An 18116-nucleotide genomic window follows, 5' to 3' on the forward strand; every position below is an offset into this window, starting at 1 on the left:
CACAGATTTAAACCCTTTTCCATTTTTTTCTAATTTAACATCACAAGTTACAAAGCAACTCGTGATGCAAAGCAACTTTTGAAACAATTAGCGCATTTTCATGGACACTACGGCGGATTTTTTCTTCCGATTTCTTGATTGATCGTACCATTGACTCATTGATTTTATAATGTTTTGCCACTGAGGAGACGCTTTCACCATTAGAAATTTTATCTAATAACAATTTTATTCGCTAATGTCATCACCTTCTTTGATCTTTTCACATTTCCCTTGTTATTCGTAGCCATATTTTTGTACGGGTTAGAAAGAACTTGTCCAAATAAAGACACTTTCTTCTGTTAACACACTCGAAAAAGTCTGTTTTACACTGCAAAACGGTAGATTTATCACTTTTGTAAGCATATCAATTTATAAATTGATAAATTTATTCAATTTATAAGCATATAAATTAAAAGCAAATGACGAAACTTTCCATGACAAGCGCATAACACATACTGAACAAGGATTAATGAGAAACATCCACGCCGCGATTTTGTCACCCCCTCTCCCCCCACCCACTGAGCGCTATTTTGACTGGGAAAGATAATTTTAGCCACACCCTTTTTTTTTTTTATGGTGGAAAATGTTCACGGCATTTTAAAATTCACATTTTTTTCAGGTTTCATTTTATATTAAATCAGCGACCGCGAATAGCGGGGGTTTACTGTATAAGTAAATAACACTATATTCAGATATGGAAGGGGTCGAATCAGGAGATGGCAAATATGCAAAATCTGAATATAGTAGATGAAAATATGATACATAGCCAGGAAATATGAGAGAGAGAGAGAGAGAGAGAGAGAGAGAGTTACCATATGTATGGCCATAGTTGCAGATGTGCCTAATAAATTCCCAAACAAACAACAAAGAGAGAGAGAGAGAGAGAGAGAGAGAGAGAGAGAGAGGGGAGGAGGAGGAGGAGAAGGGAACAGCTATGTTAGAACACCATAACACAAGAAAATACAAAAAAAAAAAAAGTAATTACAAAAACATTCTTCTGAAAGTTCAGAAGTTCACATGTGACACTTTTTTTTTTTATATTGCAATTTTAAAATTGAAACCAGAACCAAAACTCAGTTCTTGGTGTAATCGGAGCATGTATTAATGTGCAACTCCAGTGCATAGTCCACTTTGACTGCATGTTGGAATAAAAAGGACCACAAATGTAGGCGAGAGGAACATGATACATGTCACCCATTTTCCTAGACAAAACTGTTATTTTTAGAAATAAGTGAGAAGAAAAGTTGTTCCAAAGAACAGAATCAGAAGGAATAAATAAAGAAGACAGAAGTTAGTTTGGTAAGTTTGTAGTGGAACTATCCATGGACTGAATATTTGATGCATTTAGACTGATATGAATAAAGAGGTGGAATTAGCTATAACAGGGATTCCCAACAGGATTGATATTGACCCCCTTGGGGTCAATTGTCTTGAAAGAGGGTTCAAAATGGGGGTTGACAGGCAAATTATATAATAATATGATAATATATGATTTAAAAACATAACTTATGAACATTGGCCTTGTTAATTTTTGGTTTTAGCAATTTGGTATGCAAATTTTACTTCTAAGTGGCAGAAGTGCAATCCAGCGAATGGCTATTTATCATGGTACTTGTGTGTCATGCTGCTTGTAACAACCATTAAAGGCTGCTGGAAGTTGACTGACAGATCTGTCACAGTTAAACTCAGTGTTACCATATGTTATTATATGAAATTAGAAGAGTTAAACACTCTTGTAATTTCATATAATAACATATTACAATTTTGATAATGTAGTTTTCAGGAAGATCCTTATACAATATCACTCCCAAAAAAATAAGTGCAATCTATATTCTCAAGATTATTTAGCTGGGATTTATTTTTATGCCTGGCAACAACAATACTGCTAAGTCTATTTATGTTAAAAACCTTTTGAAACGATGCTATAACACCATTAAAAATGAAAGACCGTTTAGGAAAGGATGCATCCCTGTGCAAAAGACAAGGATTTTGAATATTTAAAATGTCTTAAAGATAAATTTATAAACTGCTTCTACAATGAGTTTAAAATCGTTTTTGAAACCTTCAGTTTCTAGAAATGCTAAAAATTATAAGGAAGCCTCTTATAATATATCACTCTTAATTGCATAAGCAGGGTATCTGCACACAGTTGGGGAGCAATTGATACTGCCATGAAATTATAAGCTTTCTCATGCAAATGGATCCAGATCCAGTATTAAAAAGCATTCTGTTGAGTAACAATACAGTTCAACATCTATTGATGAAATGGCTGAAGACATCCCAAAAACTGTGGTTTCTGAATTGCAGACAACTAATTTTCTGTAAAATTGGCTGATATATATTCGAAATTTAATGATATCCAAGCAGAACTACAAGGCAGAGATATGAATATAATTCAAGTTCAGACAATTATTCTTGGGTTTCAATGTAAAATAAACCTATTTACAATAATCGCTTCAATTTACAATAAATTGAAGCGATTTTTGCTACTTTGCCATGCCTGCCTGTCAATTATTGAAAAAGATACAATTTTAGACAACGATTTGTTATTGTACATGTTTCCACTTGAAGAAACTGAAAGAAGACTTTAACATTTGATTTCAAGGTGTTTGTGATATGATTGTATCAGAATGGATTCTACAACCATTTGAGTGTAATGTGTCTCAAGTTCAATTTATTTTACAGGAAGAGTTATTATTAGCCATTGGTATTTTTGGGCACAAGGGCAACTGGGGCCAAAATGTGCCTATTCTTATGATATGTTTTTATATAAAAATCCGGTCCAGTTTTCATCATAGGAAGTCATATATTCATATCTGCTTAAGAAAGGTAAATAATTCATTTAAATTCGCATTGTTTCCAATAATATGGGCAAGTGATAGAGGCTCTTTCAGTCGTGACAGTGAAAGGAAAATATTTTTTTTAGAAATGGGAATAGTGCTTACAATCTAGGAGTATATGCTTGATGGTAAGTGGTAATGTACAATACGTGCATTGAGGTGGGACATCCTCCTTGAGTAGATATATATGGGTTGGATGTGTATGCCCTATGCATAATCTTGCTAGAACAACCTCTTCCTGTCTGTTTTGCTTGAAGCTAGATTTCCATAGTGCTGGTTCCTCTTTGATTTCGAGCAATTTGTTGTTCATTTGTGACCTCCAGATTTCAGACCACTGAAATGTATAGATTTTTTTAATACACTTCAAATAATCTATATATGGTACTTGGTAATGTGATGGTATTGTACTGATTGGTTGTTTGGCTGCCTGATCTGCTCTCTCATGAGTCAGAAGTAGAAAGGAATCACCAAGAAAGAGAAGGATGATGATATCCAGCTCAGGACCCTGGGTTTGCCAAGCCCATATTCACCAGATGTGAGCCCCTGGGGTTAATTGAAATGAAAGATTTATAGTCCAAAGCAGTATTCCAAACTAAAGGGCACACCCTCTATTAGAATAATAAAGATAATGCAAAATAAATATACTAAATTACAAATGACAACAGAACTGCTTTTATTAACTTTTCCCAGTTCATATCTAGTGGAAGCTGGATCCAGCCATAATAATAATTTACTGAGAAAAACAGGCCAAACATATCAACATTTGGGGGGACCTAAGGATTAAATTAAGTAATTTTAGTCTGGTACTGCACAGCGTATTGCAAACCATCAGCCACAACTGTCTCATGAAAAATTAACTAATGATTAAAATGTATATGCAACAGGTTGTGATTTTTGTAAAACTAAAATGGAAGTAATAAATTAAATAATCATTTTTACTGTGTTTTTTGTTACTAAAGTAATTGGTAAGTAATCACAAACTAATTGTTATTTACCTATGTATTATAATTATTTTATATTTTTTTAATAAATAATTAACTCTTATTAATAGATTTTTCTTATAATCCAGTGATTAAAATTGTTTTAATCATCGATGATCAATGGGGGAAAAAAATTAGTTTCTAAAGGAGTCAGCAGGTAATAAAAAGGTTGGGAATCCCTGATCTATAGAGTTTTAGGCCACAGAAACTTGTCTCCGTGATGGAGCAAGTTTATAAATGAGAGATCTTTAATTAACCTGACTACTATCTCTTGGATAGGGTTTAGGAGTTTTAAGAGTGATTTGGAAGCCCCAACCAAAACATGGGAACAGTATTCAATGTTAGAACAGATTTGTGATTTGTATAATCAGGAGCTGTTTAGAAGAAACATAATGCTAATAGAAAGCATAGTTTTTTTTTAAGTGCAGAAAAGCAATAATTGTGATGTGTTTATTGCCAAGAAGTCAGGTTGGTTTGTTTGTTTACAGGTTTTACAATGCAAGGGCAACAAGGCCATAATGCACCTAACTGCGGTAAAGTTAAAAACATAGTTTTATCTGTTTGAATGTTGTTGAAGTTTAGAGCACTGTACAGTTGCATCCAAGGAAAGCAAAAATTTTGACCTCGTGTGGTATATCTGCTAGGAGATGAGCAATACTGAGAGAAGCGTTTGTTGTGGAAAATGAAGCAGATACAGTTTCTTGGTAATTATTTTATATTGAGCAATCAATAAGTACATGTTGTACGGTAATCTGGGTGTTGCAATTTTTGCACCATGGTGGATCAGTAGCCACAAGTTGATAAAGATGTGATCATTCCTTAGTTGGGTTAGTATGACTTTTTCATGTCTGTTTTCACGTGTACTGGATTTCCACAGGTTGAGGTCTTTCTTTATATGGAGTAGCTTGTTATCAACTTTACTTTTCCAGATGTGTTGCCATTGTTCTAGACATGATTTCTTTACAATGAACTTGTAGTCTGAACAAAGGATTGGTCTATAGGATCTATAACAGGTTTGACAGCTAGGTTGGCACATTCATTTACAGCAATTCCAATGTAACCAAGGATCCAATAAAAGAGAACTTGTTTGTTTTGATTTAACTTAGTCAGAGTATTTCAGACCTGTCTGAATAAGGGGTTATCATTCTCTGTATTCTACTGTATAGCTTGGACAGCACTAATGGAATCTGTATATGTAACACCATGCAATATATTTGCCAAGACTGTGAAATTTAAGGCTGTGCAGATAGCCTTAAATTTCGGATAGCACAGAGTTCTGCAGTATAGCTGCTATATTCAGTAAGGAGTTTCTTGGCTATAGTAATGTTGGAAACTAATGCTGCAATTGCTGAATGCTGAGTTCCCAATGTGGCATGAATTTGCAGTATGTTCTGTTGGGATGTTCTGGTTTTTCATGCTGTAAATGAAAGTTTGCACAGTGGTATATGATATGTCCAAGGTGGGATTGTAGGCTGTATCTTACCAAAGTCAAATTGCTAGTCAGTGAGCAATGAACAAAGGCATATCCATATCCCTGTTAATGGGTTTGTAGAATGGTGAACTCTGTAAATGATTTTACCATTTGGGAGAGAAAAGTCTATTCCAAGTTGGATGGTTGCCCTTTTGAGTTCTGCTGCATAGTTTAACAATCTATGCAGCAAAACTCAAAGTGTGTCACTTTACAGCCTTCATCTGCCTAATTTTTCTAGATCTTGTTGCAGTAGCATACTCAGAAAATTCATGGTGTCTCACCTTTTAAACAAATGGCTATTAACCTTTTATTTGTTTGAAATAGTGCAATTCTAGGGAAACTTATTGTGAAGACAGTTTTTTCTGTTGTGAGCATTATGATTGCATTAAATATGCAGTTTAAATCCTGCTGGCTACAAAAGAAAAAGTTTTTGTTTTGTCCCTTCATCAGTTAGTAGATACTTTACCTCAAGTTTTGAGTGAAGTACTAAGAAATAGTTGTCAGAGTCAGATATTGAAAATGCAGGCGTTTTTATTTACTGCTTCATGGAATTATTTCCTTTCATCTTGCCTGAAAAGGATGATGAAAGAAGGTATATGATTATCAATTAATACAGATATAAGTAATTTAGAATTTGCAACTTTTTACCTCCATGATATTTCAGCAATTGCTACATAAGACAGCATCAATTCTTAAATGGACTGGGGGTATGCCAGCTTTTATGAATTGGATGGAATTTTGAAGTATGATAGAATTTGTAAAATTGTTTTGCCTATCTTCATTATTCCTTGCAATAATAAAAGCATGTTTTTTTTTGTCAAGAAAACTAAATGGATTCAGATCACACATGTCAAATGAAAAAAATAAATAAATACTTTGAAAAGATTTCAAAGTAATGTTTTTTTTTATGTTAAAACTATTTTTAATAATTTCGGATCTATTTTTAATAAACTATAATGGTATTGCAATTTTTTCTACTGCTTAATTACAGAAAATATTCTTCAAAATACTTTTATAGGCTAGTTTTTCAGTTTTATTTGATATGTTTTTGTGGTCTATAGAGCACTTAAAATTTTAATGGCTTTCTTCTTTTCTAGGATTTACTGGTCTGCAGTGTCAAATAGAAAGAAGTGATTGTTTGAATTCAACTTGTCCTGATAGAGCCATGTGCCAAGATCTTCCTGGTATTGAAAATTTTAAATGCCTTTGTCGTTCAGGCTATGAAGGGCCAGACTGTGATACGTCAATTGATCCATGCAAAAGTGGAAATAATCCTTGTTCTAATGGTGCCACTTGCATATCCTTGCTTCAGGGAAGATATAAATGTCAATGTGCTCCAGGATGGACAGGAAGAATATGTGAAACTAATATTGGTAAGTTAAGGTAGAACTGAATAAGGAAATCTCATGAATAGATACAGGCTTTTCTGGACAGTTCTTGTGACACTGTTATGCTTAAACCATGTGCAAGTTTACAAGTGTAATACATTGATACCTCATAGCTTGAGTTGTCTTGCCATTAATCCTAACTTTATTAGTAAATTAATAAGAGGAGTTTACCTCAATATATGAATGGCTTACTATCTAATTAATCCTAACTATAAAATAAATGACAGTTTTAAACATTAGAAATTAAGATTAAAAAGAGAAATGCTGCTCAGTATGCATTCATTGGAAATAAATTTAATAGGCAATAGGTAATATTGATATCTAGTAATAAACATAACCATATGTTATGGTTCCTATCCTTGGAACCTTCCTCAATGATGATAGATAAAAATATGATAAAACACTGTGAATTTCATATTGAAACATCAGCAGAGTTGTTTATTTTAATATGGACATAGAACTCTCAGTGTAAATACACAATCCTTCGTTCGTAGTATTAAACAACAGTAGTGTGAACCAGTGGCGTAGCTACCATGTAGGCAGGCAAGGCAATTGCCTCCAGGCCCTTTAGGGGCCCGGCATCTTTGGCTGTCTCCTCTTTTTGCAATTTTCATTAATTAAGTAGGGGCCTGAACATGTTCTTTGCCTCTGGGCCCGAAAAAGGGTAGCTACGCTACTAGTGTGAACGACATTGGTTTAATTGAATCTCATACTGTGGCTGCCTTCACAATGAATTGTCATGTATTGCAATACCTTGAATAAGTAATGCTTCACCAAAGGAGAAGACTATTGTTACTTATTCTCAATGGATACCACCACTCAGACAGCACCGTTTCAAGGCTTGTTGGTTGATCGTCGGTGGGTGGGTAGGTACCCTGCTGTTGCAATCATACCAACCCAGTTATGAGTATAATATGAAGGATGATAGGCCAACAAGCTTCAAAATTGTGTCGTCTGAGTGGTGGTATCCACCAAGAATAGGTAACAATAGACTTCCCCACTGTTGAAGCGTTACTTATTTGAGGTAGTGCAATACATGTCTTGTCATGAAGACAGCCACAATATGAGATACAATTAAATCGATGCCATTCACACTACTGTAGTTTTAATACTATGAATGAAGATTGTGTATTTACACTGAGATTTCTATGTTAAACTAGTAGTTCTGTTACCCCGCACACACACTCGCTGCACTTACTTACCTAGGCCTTGTGTGTACTAGGGTGTGGCCGCATCAGCTCTAGTAGTCTAGACATAACTTATACTTTTTATTCTAAGTGTAGTTAAGTCGTTTTTGACATTCTTCTTTTGGTTGGCCATCTTAATTTTTCTTAACATGTTCACCTCGCCTATCTGGAATATAGTTCTGTTTATCGTCTAGTGGTTTTGTTTAGGACAAAAGCTTCGTATACCCTCAGGGATGAAGAGAGATGGAGCTATTTACCCCTTCTCTACCCCCTCCCCGCAGTTTGGGCTTCGCGTCGTGCTTATTATTATCGGGTAATCATGCAGATTACTCGACACCACAATTAACCTGTAATCATGCTTTAACATTTAGCTCCTCTACTTTAGTGGTTGAATGTGAGGTTTTGGCAGAGAACGAGAAACTCCTGTAGTGCAAAACATAATAAAGTTTAATACAAGAGAAAGTAAATCTTACATAGGTATAAATTCATCAAATCATTATGATAATAATAGGATCATGTTCCTTGGGATTATCATTCTTAAACACAGCAGTTATTAGTTACAAGATTATAAGAGGCTAGAAAGAATCCATCTTTTCATTTTCATGTTTTCATACTATACCTTTTCAACTAACTTACCCAACTTAAGATATTCCTTTAGCTTGAATAGCTAATCTCCTCGATACTCCGTTATTTCGGGCGTCTGTTGCCTTAACAGGGGATTGCAGTATTTTCTCTTCCGTCCTCGGTCGCTGGTTCTTCCTCTCAATTGCTGGTTCTTCTTTTCTTTTCTCCGGTAGCTTTTTGCTCTTCACGTTCTCTGTCTTCTCCCTTGTCTCCCCCTCTCTTCTCCCGAGGACCCGCTTTAATACCTCTTGTTTTCCCCTATTGTTTAGACAATTCCCTTTCTCTTATTGGAGAACTCCACGTCCTCGCACATTCGGACTCTACGTCAAGGAACACTTCATCTTAAGGAGTGCAGTGATCATCATCTCTCGATTACACCATGCCACGTATCAAACATTCTGACCACACGTGTAGACACTTCACCAGCTCCTTATTAGGAAAATTAAAAGTCTCTAGCTTACATATTCACTGAGTTTATGATGCTCGGAGGAATCTACCATATCTGTTCACACGGGTGTCTGTACTTCGTTCTCTCTGATTTCCCCTCTCCCCCCCTTTCTGTCTTCATCATTTGCATGTCAAGCTAAGTGCATCTTTCCTGTGTTTATAGAAATCTAACCCGGTAAGTGGCTCCCAAGATAGCATCGCCGGCCAGCAATTGCAGGCCTATGTAGAGTTTTACATAGGCTTTGTTTTTAATACATAGTTGCTGTGGCTAATTTTGCCATCTTTTTAGATGCCATTAAAACAGGTTCCAATTTAAAGATTTAAGGACATCTAATTTGCTTTAATACTCAGTTTTAATAACTCTAAAATTGTTAATAAACGAAGTTTTGGATAATAACTAAATAGGGGAATTATGAGAAATTAAAATCAATATACTTATTATAGATTTAAAGGAAAAGGCGGAATTAGCACTGCAACAGTTCATAGTATATTATGCCTAGTGCATTTATTTTTAATAAATGGACATAATCCAAATAATGCCTTCTTATGTAACATTTTATTAAAAATTGCATCATAAGTACAGATATCTTGGCAGTTTTCTAACAAGGGAAATCAGAACTGGAAATTGTAGTGGATAAATATAGTATTTAAGAAGAGGAGGTAGAGATTTACAGGGAGAATACCAGATATAAAGTTAAGGAAAAAGTTATTTAAACATTTTGTATGGAACATCATGTCTTATGGGCCCGAGATCTGTCATGAAAGAAGGGTATTAGAAGACGTTGGTTGTTTTGGGTATTTTCCTGGTGCATAAGCTTCTATAGCTTTAGTTCACCAAAACTTATGTTTTATGGATTATTCACTGATGCCCTTTGTTATGATTTTTATATTATACTAATTTATAAGTTTCAGGAAATGATAAACTTTGGATATATTAGGTCTATCTGCGAATACGTCATAATGAAGTAGTGTTCGTTGCTTTTAAGGATTTAAATGTAATTTGATGTTCTTGTGTAAAGTTAGGGCAGTCGAGTAGGATATGTTAGGGCAGTTGAGTAGGATATGTTGGAGCATTGGGGTGGAGATTCAGCTTGAAGCAGGTAGGAGTGGGTAACATTGGTGTGTCCTATTCTTAGTTTGCTCAGTATAACTTCTCCTTGTCTGTTAGGTCTTGTACTGGTTTTCCATTGTTGTTATAATGGTTTTATCGGTAATAATTTGTTACTGGTTTGCTCCTGCCATTTTTGTTACCACTGTTTTTCACCCTATTTTGGATTGTAATTTTATAGTCTAGATTTTTTATTTATGTGGTTTTGTTGATTGGAGCTTCTGCTTGTTTTGCTGCTTGGTCTACCTGTTCATTACTGCCCATTCCAACATGTCCAGGAATCCAGCAGAAACTTATGTTTTGCTAGTTTTGTTGGCATATTTCTGATTTGCTATACGGTAAGATGGGTATTTCTGGTGTTGTTCTTTAAGGCTTATAGGGCATTGAATGAATCTGTGAAAATTATACTGTTGGGGATGTTGGTTAGCTGTGTATATGGTTCATGGCTAGTTATATAGCCTCCAGTTCTGCTGTATAAATGCTGCACTCGGTTGGGAGATGATGGCATTTGAGAACATGGCTGCTATTCTTACTTTGGTTTCTGTTTGGAACCATCTATATATATATATCAGGTTACAATTGCAATGTTGGACTTTGTAGGCTGCATTTAGTTGCTGGAAATTTTGTTTAGGTAAAGAATCCTTGTTCCAATTATACATATAGAGATTGCATATTGTTTGGATGGTATCCCAAGGTATATGAAACTTTAGGAGAAATTGCTATCTTTATTGCATATGATAAACGTGATGTCGTGATTGTGGATGTCTCGCCATTATCAGCGACGTGCCTGGTTGGAGTCGTTAAACATCAAATGCTCCAGTACCTCAGTAAACAGGAACAGTGGTTGTCAAGTCCACCCTATCACCGAAACAGCAATCCTGTCCATTGATAAACGCTGGCCACGTCACATCATACATCACAGCCACAGGCTTCAACATCCAACAATTAATCACGCACTTCACGTACAAGATTGGCAATACACATCCTCATACTCCATTCTAACTGTCAGCTTAACTGAAGAAGGTTGACTAAACAACCGAAAGCTTTTATTTGTATGTATCTAATCTAATATATGTATATTTCCTATTATTAAACTTGTCACAATCTATATTTTTGTATCCGTTTCACTCTGAGCGACTGTAATTTAATAATAATCTTTATTGCATACAAAAGGCACACTCCGTACACAATACCCTTCCCAGCTACAAGCCAGGGGTTAATCTGATTGAGATTTAAATTACATTGCTGGATTAGATTCTTTTAAATTCCATTTTAAATCCATTGCTGGATTAGATTCTTTTAAATATATGCCTGCTGGTTTATTGGTATTTGGATATGCTCTATATATATTTTCCAAACTTGGTTCAGGTAGTATTGTCCATATCAGATGGTCAGGTATTGATTTTATCCTTGCAGTATAGTATAACACAAGTTTTGTCTTCAGAGTTGTAGTGGTGGTCCACGAGCCTCTGTCCTTTGGACCAGTGATGTGTGATATGCTCCTAGTATTGTACATAAAGTGCTATGATGCACTGTATCAAGCCATCTTAGGATACTCAGTTTGGCTGAGTTGTACATGGGAGCTCCATAGTCTAGTCAAGATCTTATGAGGGCTCTGTATAATCACAATAAAGTAACTTGATCTGCAACCTAGGTCATTGATGTAAGACTCTCAAAACATTTAGTTTCTTGAGACAGTTTGTTCTTAGTTATTTTATATATTCTAAAAAAGGTAAGTTTTTTTTTTTTATCAGGAATAAGTCTGAGAAATATTTTTGTTGGTTTGATTAGGATTAACTGTCCATTAAGTTTTAATTCTGGATCTAAATGAAGGTTACTTTTTGTACAGAAGTGCACGCCTACTTTTTTTTTGTGTGGTGACGGTGAAACTATTTTCCTGAGCCCAATTGCTGATCTTGTTAATTGTACCTTGTAATTAGCTGTATTTCTGTATCCATTGAGAATTGCACACATTCTATTGTTCTTATGTTTTGGGATTGGAACAAGATATTGAAATCATCTACACAAAGAGCTATATTTATGGTAAGTGATATGTCAGGTTATCAAGTTTATTTTTATTGCAAACAGGGTAGCACTGAGAACCAATCCCTGTGGTACTCCTTGAAAAAAATTTTTGAGAGTGTAGTCTGTATTTGTTCTTGGGAGTCAGTGCTGTAAAAAGTTCTGGATGAAAATAGGCAGATGTCCTCTTAGCTTTAAGTTAAATGCATCTCAGAGGGGCGCCTCCATAGCCAGGTGGGAAGGAGCAGCAGTGCGTAGCACACACTTCTTGATTAGACCGGGGTTCGAGCCCGTCACCACCAAATACGGAGGATGCGGAAAGGTCAGGGAATGACCACCGCATATTCCCGGAGCAATATGGCCTTAGTTGCTAATGCTCCTAAAAAAAAAACCAAATAACCAAAATAAATAACCATCTCAGAGACTGCCGTAGAACCAGGCTGTATCATATCAATATTGCTTTCTCAATATCAAAACATATTAAGACTAAATGTTCTTTTCTAATAAATGCATTCTGTATGTTGTTTCCTATTTTTTTGGGAATTCCAATGTTGATCTATGTTTCCTGAAACCACATTGAGCTGTCTAGGCAGCTGGTGAGTGCTATTCGACAGTACTTGTGCAGATTAGTAGGACCTTTGCCAGATTTTGGGAAAGCGAGGACCATCACATGATGCCATGTGTGAGGAAACTCGTGCTCCATATAAATTCTGTTGTATAGAAGTAGAGATTGTAATGATTCTTCACTGAATTTCTTTATCATTAAATAATTGATGCCATCTGGACCTTATGTAGTTTGTTTTGTTCGCGATTGTGCCTTATGGAGTTCCGTTATGGTTAGTGGTTGGTTATATTGTTCAACATATTTTGTGGAGAAATTTAAGTTGTATTTTTCTTGATGATTTTTATATTTCTGGAACTTCAGTGGATAGGATGTGGTGGCAGATATTCTGGCAAAGGTTTCACCTAAATCATTTGCTGTATCTTTTGGATCAGCTGTATCTTGCTCTTGCCAGTTAATAATTGGATGTACTAAATTTTGATATCTATTGCACATTTTTCTTATTTTATCCCAAACTGTTTTAGTATTTGTAGTTCTGTTTATGTCTGAGGCAAAACATATCCAGGAGGCTGCCTTGCATATCTATCTGACATATCTTGCTCTCATCTTTTTAAAATGTATTAGATTGTCTGTGGTAGAATTTTTGTAAAAAATATTCCATGCTCTGTTTCATTTTGTTTCATTTGAGCCTTTGGGAATAGAAAAAGTTTGTTGGACGTTTTTGGTATTGATAGTTTTGCTGCTTGAATAATTTGGTCTGTTACATATTGTACTGTTGGATCAGTGGTTAGTTGTCGAACTTTTTGTTATTCAATTACTGCTAGAATTTTGTATTTTTCCCAGTCTGCTTTGTCAAGCTTCCATTTGGGTTTTTGTCTGGATTCACATGCGGTGTCTTTTGTTAAAGTAACAGTAATGGGGTAGTGGTCACTGCATAATGGATCTTCGTATTCTAAAATGGAATCTAAGGCTGAGGAGCATAAGGTAAGATCTATTGCTGTGCTGGTTCCTGTTGAAAGGCGCACATACGTGTGTTTTCTGATACTCAGGAGGGTTAGCTTTTTTTGCATCTTTTATTTTTTCTATCTGATGACTGCTTTTACTAAAATCAGTATTTTCCCATAAGGGTGATGTTGTAGTAACAGAGGCATGAAAGTGATTCTTGCACTGCTTCTATTGGAATGAGCAGAAGCCTGGAAAACAAGATGCAGGACATTTCAGAGACTGCTGGGAGTCATTGCGGTACAAGTAAACAGGCGCCTCCGTAGCCAGGTGGGCAGGAGTAGCAGTGCATAGCACATGATTCTTGATTAGACCAGGGTTCGAGCCCATGACCACCAAATACGGAGGATGCAGAAAGGTCAGGGAATGACTACTGCATATTCCCGGAGCAATATGGCCTTAGTTGCTAATGCGCCTAAAAAAAAAAAAAAAAAAAAAAAACAAGTAAACACATGGGTTGTGTTAGGGTAGCTAAGAAAAAGAACAGGTGCATGTATACTTGCATGTACACCAATGCTAGGAGTTTGGTAAATAAATTTGATGAATTTGAGGTATTTTTCAAAGCATCAAAGGCGGATATTGTTGAGATATCAGAGACATGGTGGCATGCAGATATAAGGAATGAAGAACTGGAATTTTGGGAGTACAACATCTACAGAAAGAATAGACAGGATAGGAAGGGAGGAGGGCTAATGCTATTAGTTAAGAAACATATAAACATCTGGCGGCAAGTTATGAATGGTAAAATCTACGGACACTAAGCATAAACTTTCAAAATCGCTATCTAAAATCAAAATAAACCTAGGAGCTTGACTATGACTATAAGCTACTTATAGAAAATAATTTAATATAACAATTAATTCAATAAAACAGCTAAATATAATTTAAAATTTAGCGTTCGCTGGAGCTGCAAAATCTTGTCCAACACATGGATACTCCACTATAGTGTGATCACTGCCACACATCGGTACACTGTGATCACTGTCACCTAGTGGTTCCTTTATCTGAAAATTCTTAATGCAAGAATAATTTCTGCTGATAACCAGATCAAGAGTGTTACTCTCTCTCTGGTTGCCTCTCGAACATGCTGTTGCAGAAAACAATCATCCAATAAATCCACAAAAGTCTTGCTAGTATGCAAGTGACCAACCCACAAATTCCAGTCAATATCTGGGAAGTTAAAATCCCTCATCATAACACAATCTGATTTCTGGCCCATTCTATTTCTCTGTACAATTATTTGCTGTATTCAGTAGGGTCATTAGGCCTATAACACGCTCCTACTCTCATTTTTGCTTTCCCAGTGCTTATGTTACACCAGACTGACTCAACATTGCACTGTATCTATGTAAACTGGATGCTATGTTATTGTTTGTTATTTGGTTTTTAGGAGCATTAGCAACTAAGGCCATATTGCTCTGGGATATGCGGTGGTCATTCCCTGACCTTTCCGCATCCTCCGTATTTGGTGGTGACGGCTCGACTCGACTGGATGCACTTCCTTAGATTTTATGTTTTTATTAATTAACAGCATAGCTCCTCCTCCCTTCCTGTCCTGTGTATCCTTTCTGTACACATTGTACTCCCCAAATTCCAATTCTGCACTGCTTATATCTGTGTGACACCACATCTCTGATATCCCAACAGTATCTGCCTTTGATGCCTTGACCAGCACTTCAAATTCATCAAATTTATTTCCTATACTTCTAGCATTGGTGTACATGCAGGTATACATGCACCTATTCTTATTCTTAGTTACCCTAAAAAAAAAAAACCCTGTATTTATTTGTTTCATGATGACTGCCATCAAGGAGTCCCTGAAACCCCCAGCACTCCCCCCCCCTCCAGGCCACTGCTCATTCTAATAGTAGTGCAAGAATCGCCTTCACCTCTGCCTGCTGCTACCTTTAACCTTTTAGATCCCCCATTATACAGCAAGGAGGAGGGTAGTTGATCTCTCAGTTCTTCCAAGTCTTACCCCAAACCAAGAAATAATTTATTTCTTGGTTTGAGGGTAAATATATCGATACTATTGTTATTAAACTATTTGCTGCAATACGTGCTGCTACCTCTACTTTAAGAGGGAGTTGTAGATGGACTGTTTGAGCTAGAATGTGAGAATTGACAAGGATTGCTACTCTTTCATGAGCTGTAGAATTATTTATTTGATCTCATCTATGGTAGTGTAGATCTTGATTAGTATTAGTAATGGGTATACGATGCAAAGAAGCCTAAGGCTTATGCTGCAATAGTCAAAAAAAAAAAAAAAAAAAGAAAGTAAAATAATAATAAATAAACAGTTAATAAATCAATTATATTTATTTATAAATTAATAATAAATAAATTAATTTAATAGAAATTATAATAAAATAATATTTCTAGAAAGGGATCTTCTTCTTGTGTTTTTTTCTGCTGTGTCCATTTGTTCAGTAGCATTGTGTACTATTTCGGAGGGGGTCTTCTTTGGTTTTTTCATGTATCAATGAAAGTATACTGAGATAAGGGTATTTGCAGCCTGTTCTCATTTTTACTGTTTTGGGGACCCGAGCTATTTGCTGCCAATCCAACAGCAATTCATTTGATGTAATTGTAACATCGGTTTGTGATCCTGTTTCTGAAACATTCTCTGTTGTTTCTGGGTTATTTGAACTACTTGTGCTATTGTGCAAAGGTTTCTTTATGTTGGTTGGTTGTAAGGTCCTTCTGGCTTCCTGGTATGTAACTTTATGTTCTGCTTTGTATCTTTGGAATTTCCTTTCTTGTTTCCATCTTTCGCATACTCGAGAGTAAGCAGTGTGGTTTCCATTACAATTTTGGGATTTGTGCATTCTTGGTTGGTGTGTTTTCAGGAACCACATTTGGCACATATTGCTATTCCTCTGCATGTTGTTTGTGAATGTTTGTATTTTTGACATTTGAAGCATTGGATGGGATTTGGTATGTTGGGTTGAATTTGACAGAGCAAGTATCCTGCTTTCAACATGCTGTGGTGGACTTGGAGTACTGAAAATTAAAATGATATTTTTGGCCTGGGTGATTATTCCTTCTTTTTTGATCATTATTCTTTAAACGTAGATAACTCCTTGGTTTTTCATTTCATGTAGTATTTCTTCTATTATATTGTTCTGTTATTATATTCCACTCTGAGATTATTCCTTTCAAGTTGTCTAAAGTATTATGGGGCTTGAGTGTTACCAGGATCCTGCTGAAAGTTGACGTTTTCATTAGTTGTTTTGACTGTCATGTATATTGGTCATTTTACCTGACTAACGTTTTTACTGCTTTGGGAGTTCCAGCTATATTTTCTAGACATTTTTGTATCAAAAAAGGGATCACTTTTCTCTGGACTGATCACTGGTAGAATGAATGATGAAATACTTTGATGCAGGTATTTCATATATGTTTTGGATTTTTGTCTTTTTGTCATGTTTGTATTGATGTCTTCTTGGTCTTGAGTTTATTGGGGTCATGTTAGAGGATCCTGTGACTTTGTTGTCAAAATCCATGTTTTCTCCGATATTAGATGAATCGAAGCTTTTGAAACGTCGGTTTTGGGGGAAGCTTGAAGGAGTGAAATAGGCATATAGGGTTAGAAATTAGGAGGTATTGAAGATGGTAGAAGAAAATAGAGTATGACAAAGACTATAAGGAATGGAAAGAAATAATGGACATGTAATGGAAGAGATTGTTAAGAGATGTAATGGAAGTGCGAAAACAATGAGCAAGAGACGAAGAAGAAGAAAGAGAACTTGAATGTTTGATTGATAGAGGCTGATGGGCATCATGTGCTGAAGGAGAGGATAGGCACAAGGAAAAATACAACTCAGTTCTGGATTTCACGGCTCTGTCTTCATGTGGACCAGAATTTATAATAATAATAAATAAAAATTTAAAACCAGTGAACTCAGTTCTTCCAAAGCACGAGAAAGACAAAATTTATTACTTTTTTTTTTTTTTTTTTTTTTTGGAAATGTGGCAAACAGTTTCATTTTTAATGCAGCTTATTAACAATCAGCAAACTGAGGATCCATAATTACATTATATTTGCCATTTGCATTTAGAGAAGTTTTATGATATTCTACAAAATTATAGTCATTATTTAATACCTTCACCACCAACAATTGGTGATTATATAAAATGGCCACTATAAAATGAGAGAAACATAATATATTTATTACATTCACCAAGTTGATCAGTGATTAAGAAAAATTGAAATTTATTATCTTCACCATAAGATACATTCTTTTAACAATTAGCCTGTCTTCCTTTGAGTTAATTTGTTACATCAGTCATTTAGCAATTTTTGCAAATGGGAAAGTATTTGAATTTGGTGGTGAAAGTGAAAACTAAATATTTATTTGGAGTTAGCATTAGCATAGGCATATGATGCAAGAAAGCAAGCTTATTATAGAATTGGCCAAATAAAAAAAGAAAAACATTCCCATT

At 35.4% G+C, this 18116-nt stretch overlaps 1 protein-coding gene across 1 annotated transcript in view; it reads left to right on the forward strand.

The window, feature by feature from the left end:
* The window catches only part of LOC150088154 (uncharacterized), a 611850-nt gene that overhangs the window by 394714 nt on the left and 199020 nt on the right, over window positions 1–18116 (forward strand). Inside the window, exon 36 of the mRNA XM_090369355.1 lies at window positions 6428–6703. Within this exon, the coding sequence (XP_090225481.1) occupies window positions 6428–6703 (276 nt within the window). The remainder of the gene's footprint in view (window positions 1–6427; window positions 6704–18116) is intronic.

The sequence above is a fragment of the Mastigoproctus giganteus genome, chromosome 3 (assembly GCF_048544385.1).
Source record: "Mastigoproctus giganteus isolate SK-2022 chromosome 3, ASM4854438v1, whole genome shotgun sequence".
Classification (NCBI taxonomy): domain Eukaryota; kingdom Metazoa; phylum Arthropoda; class Arachnida; order Uropygi; family Thelyphonidae; genus Mastigoproctus; species Mastigoproctus giganteus.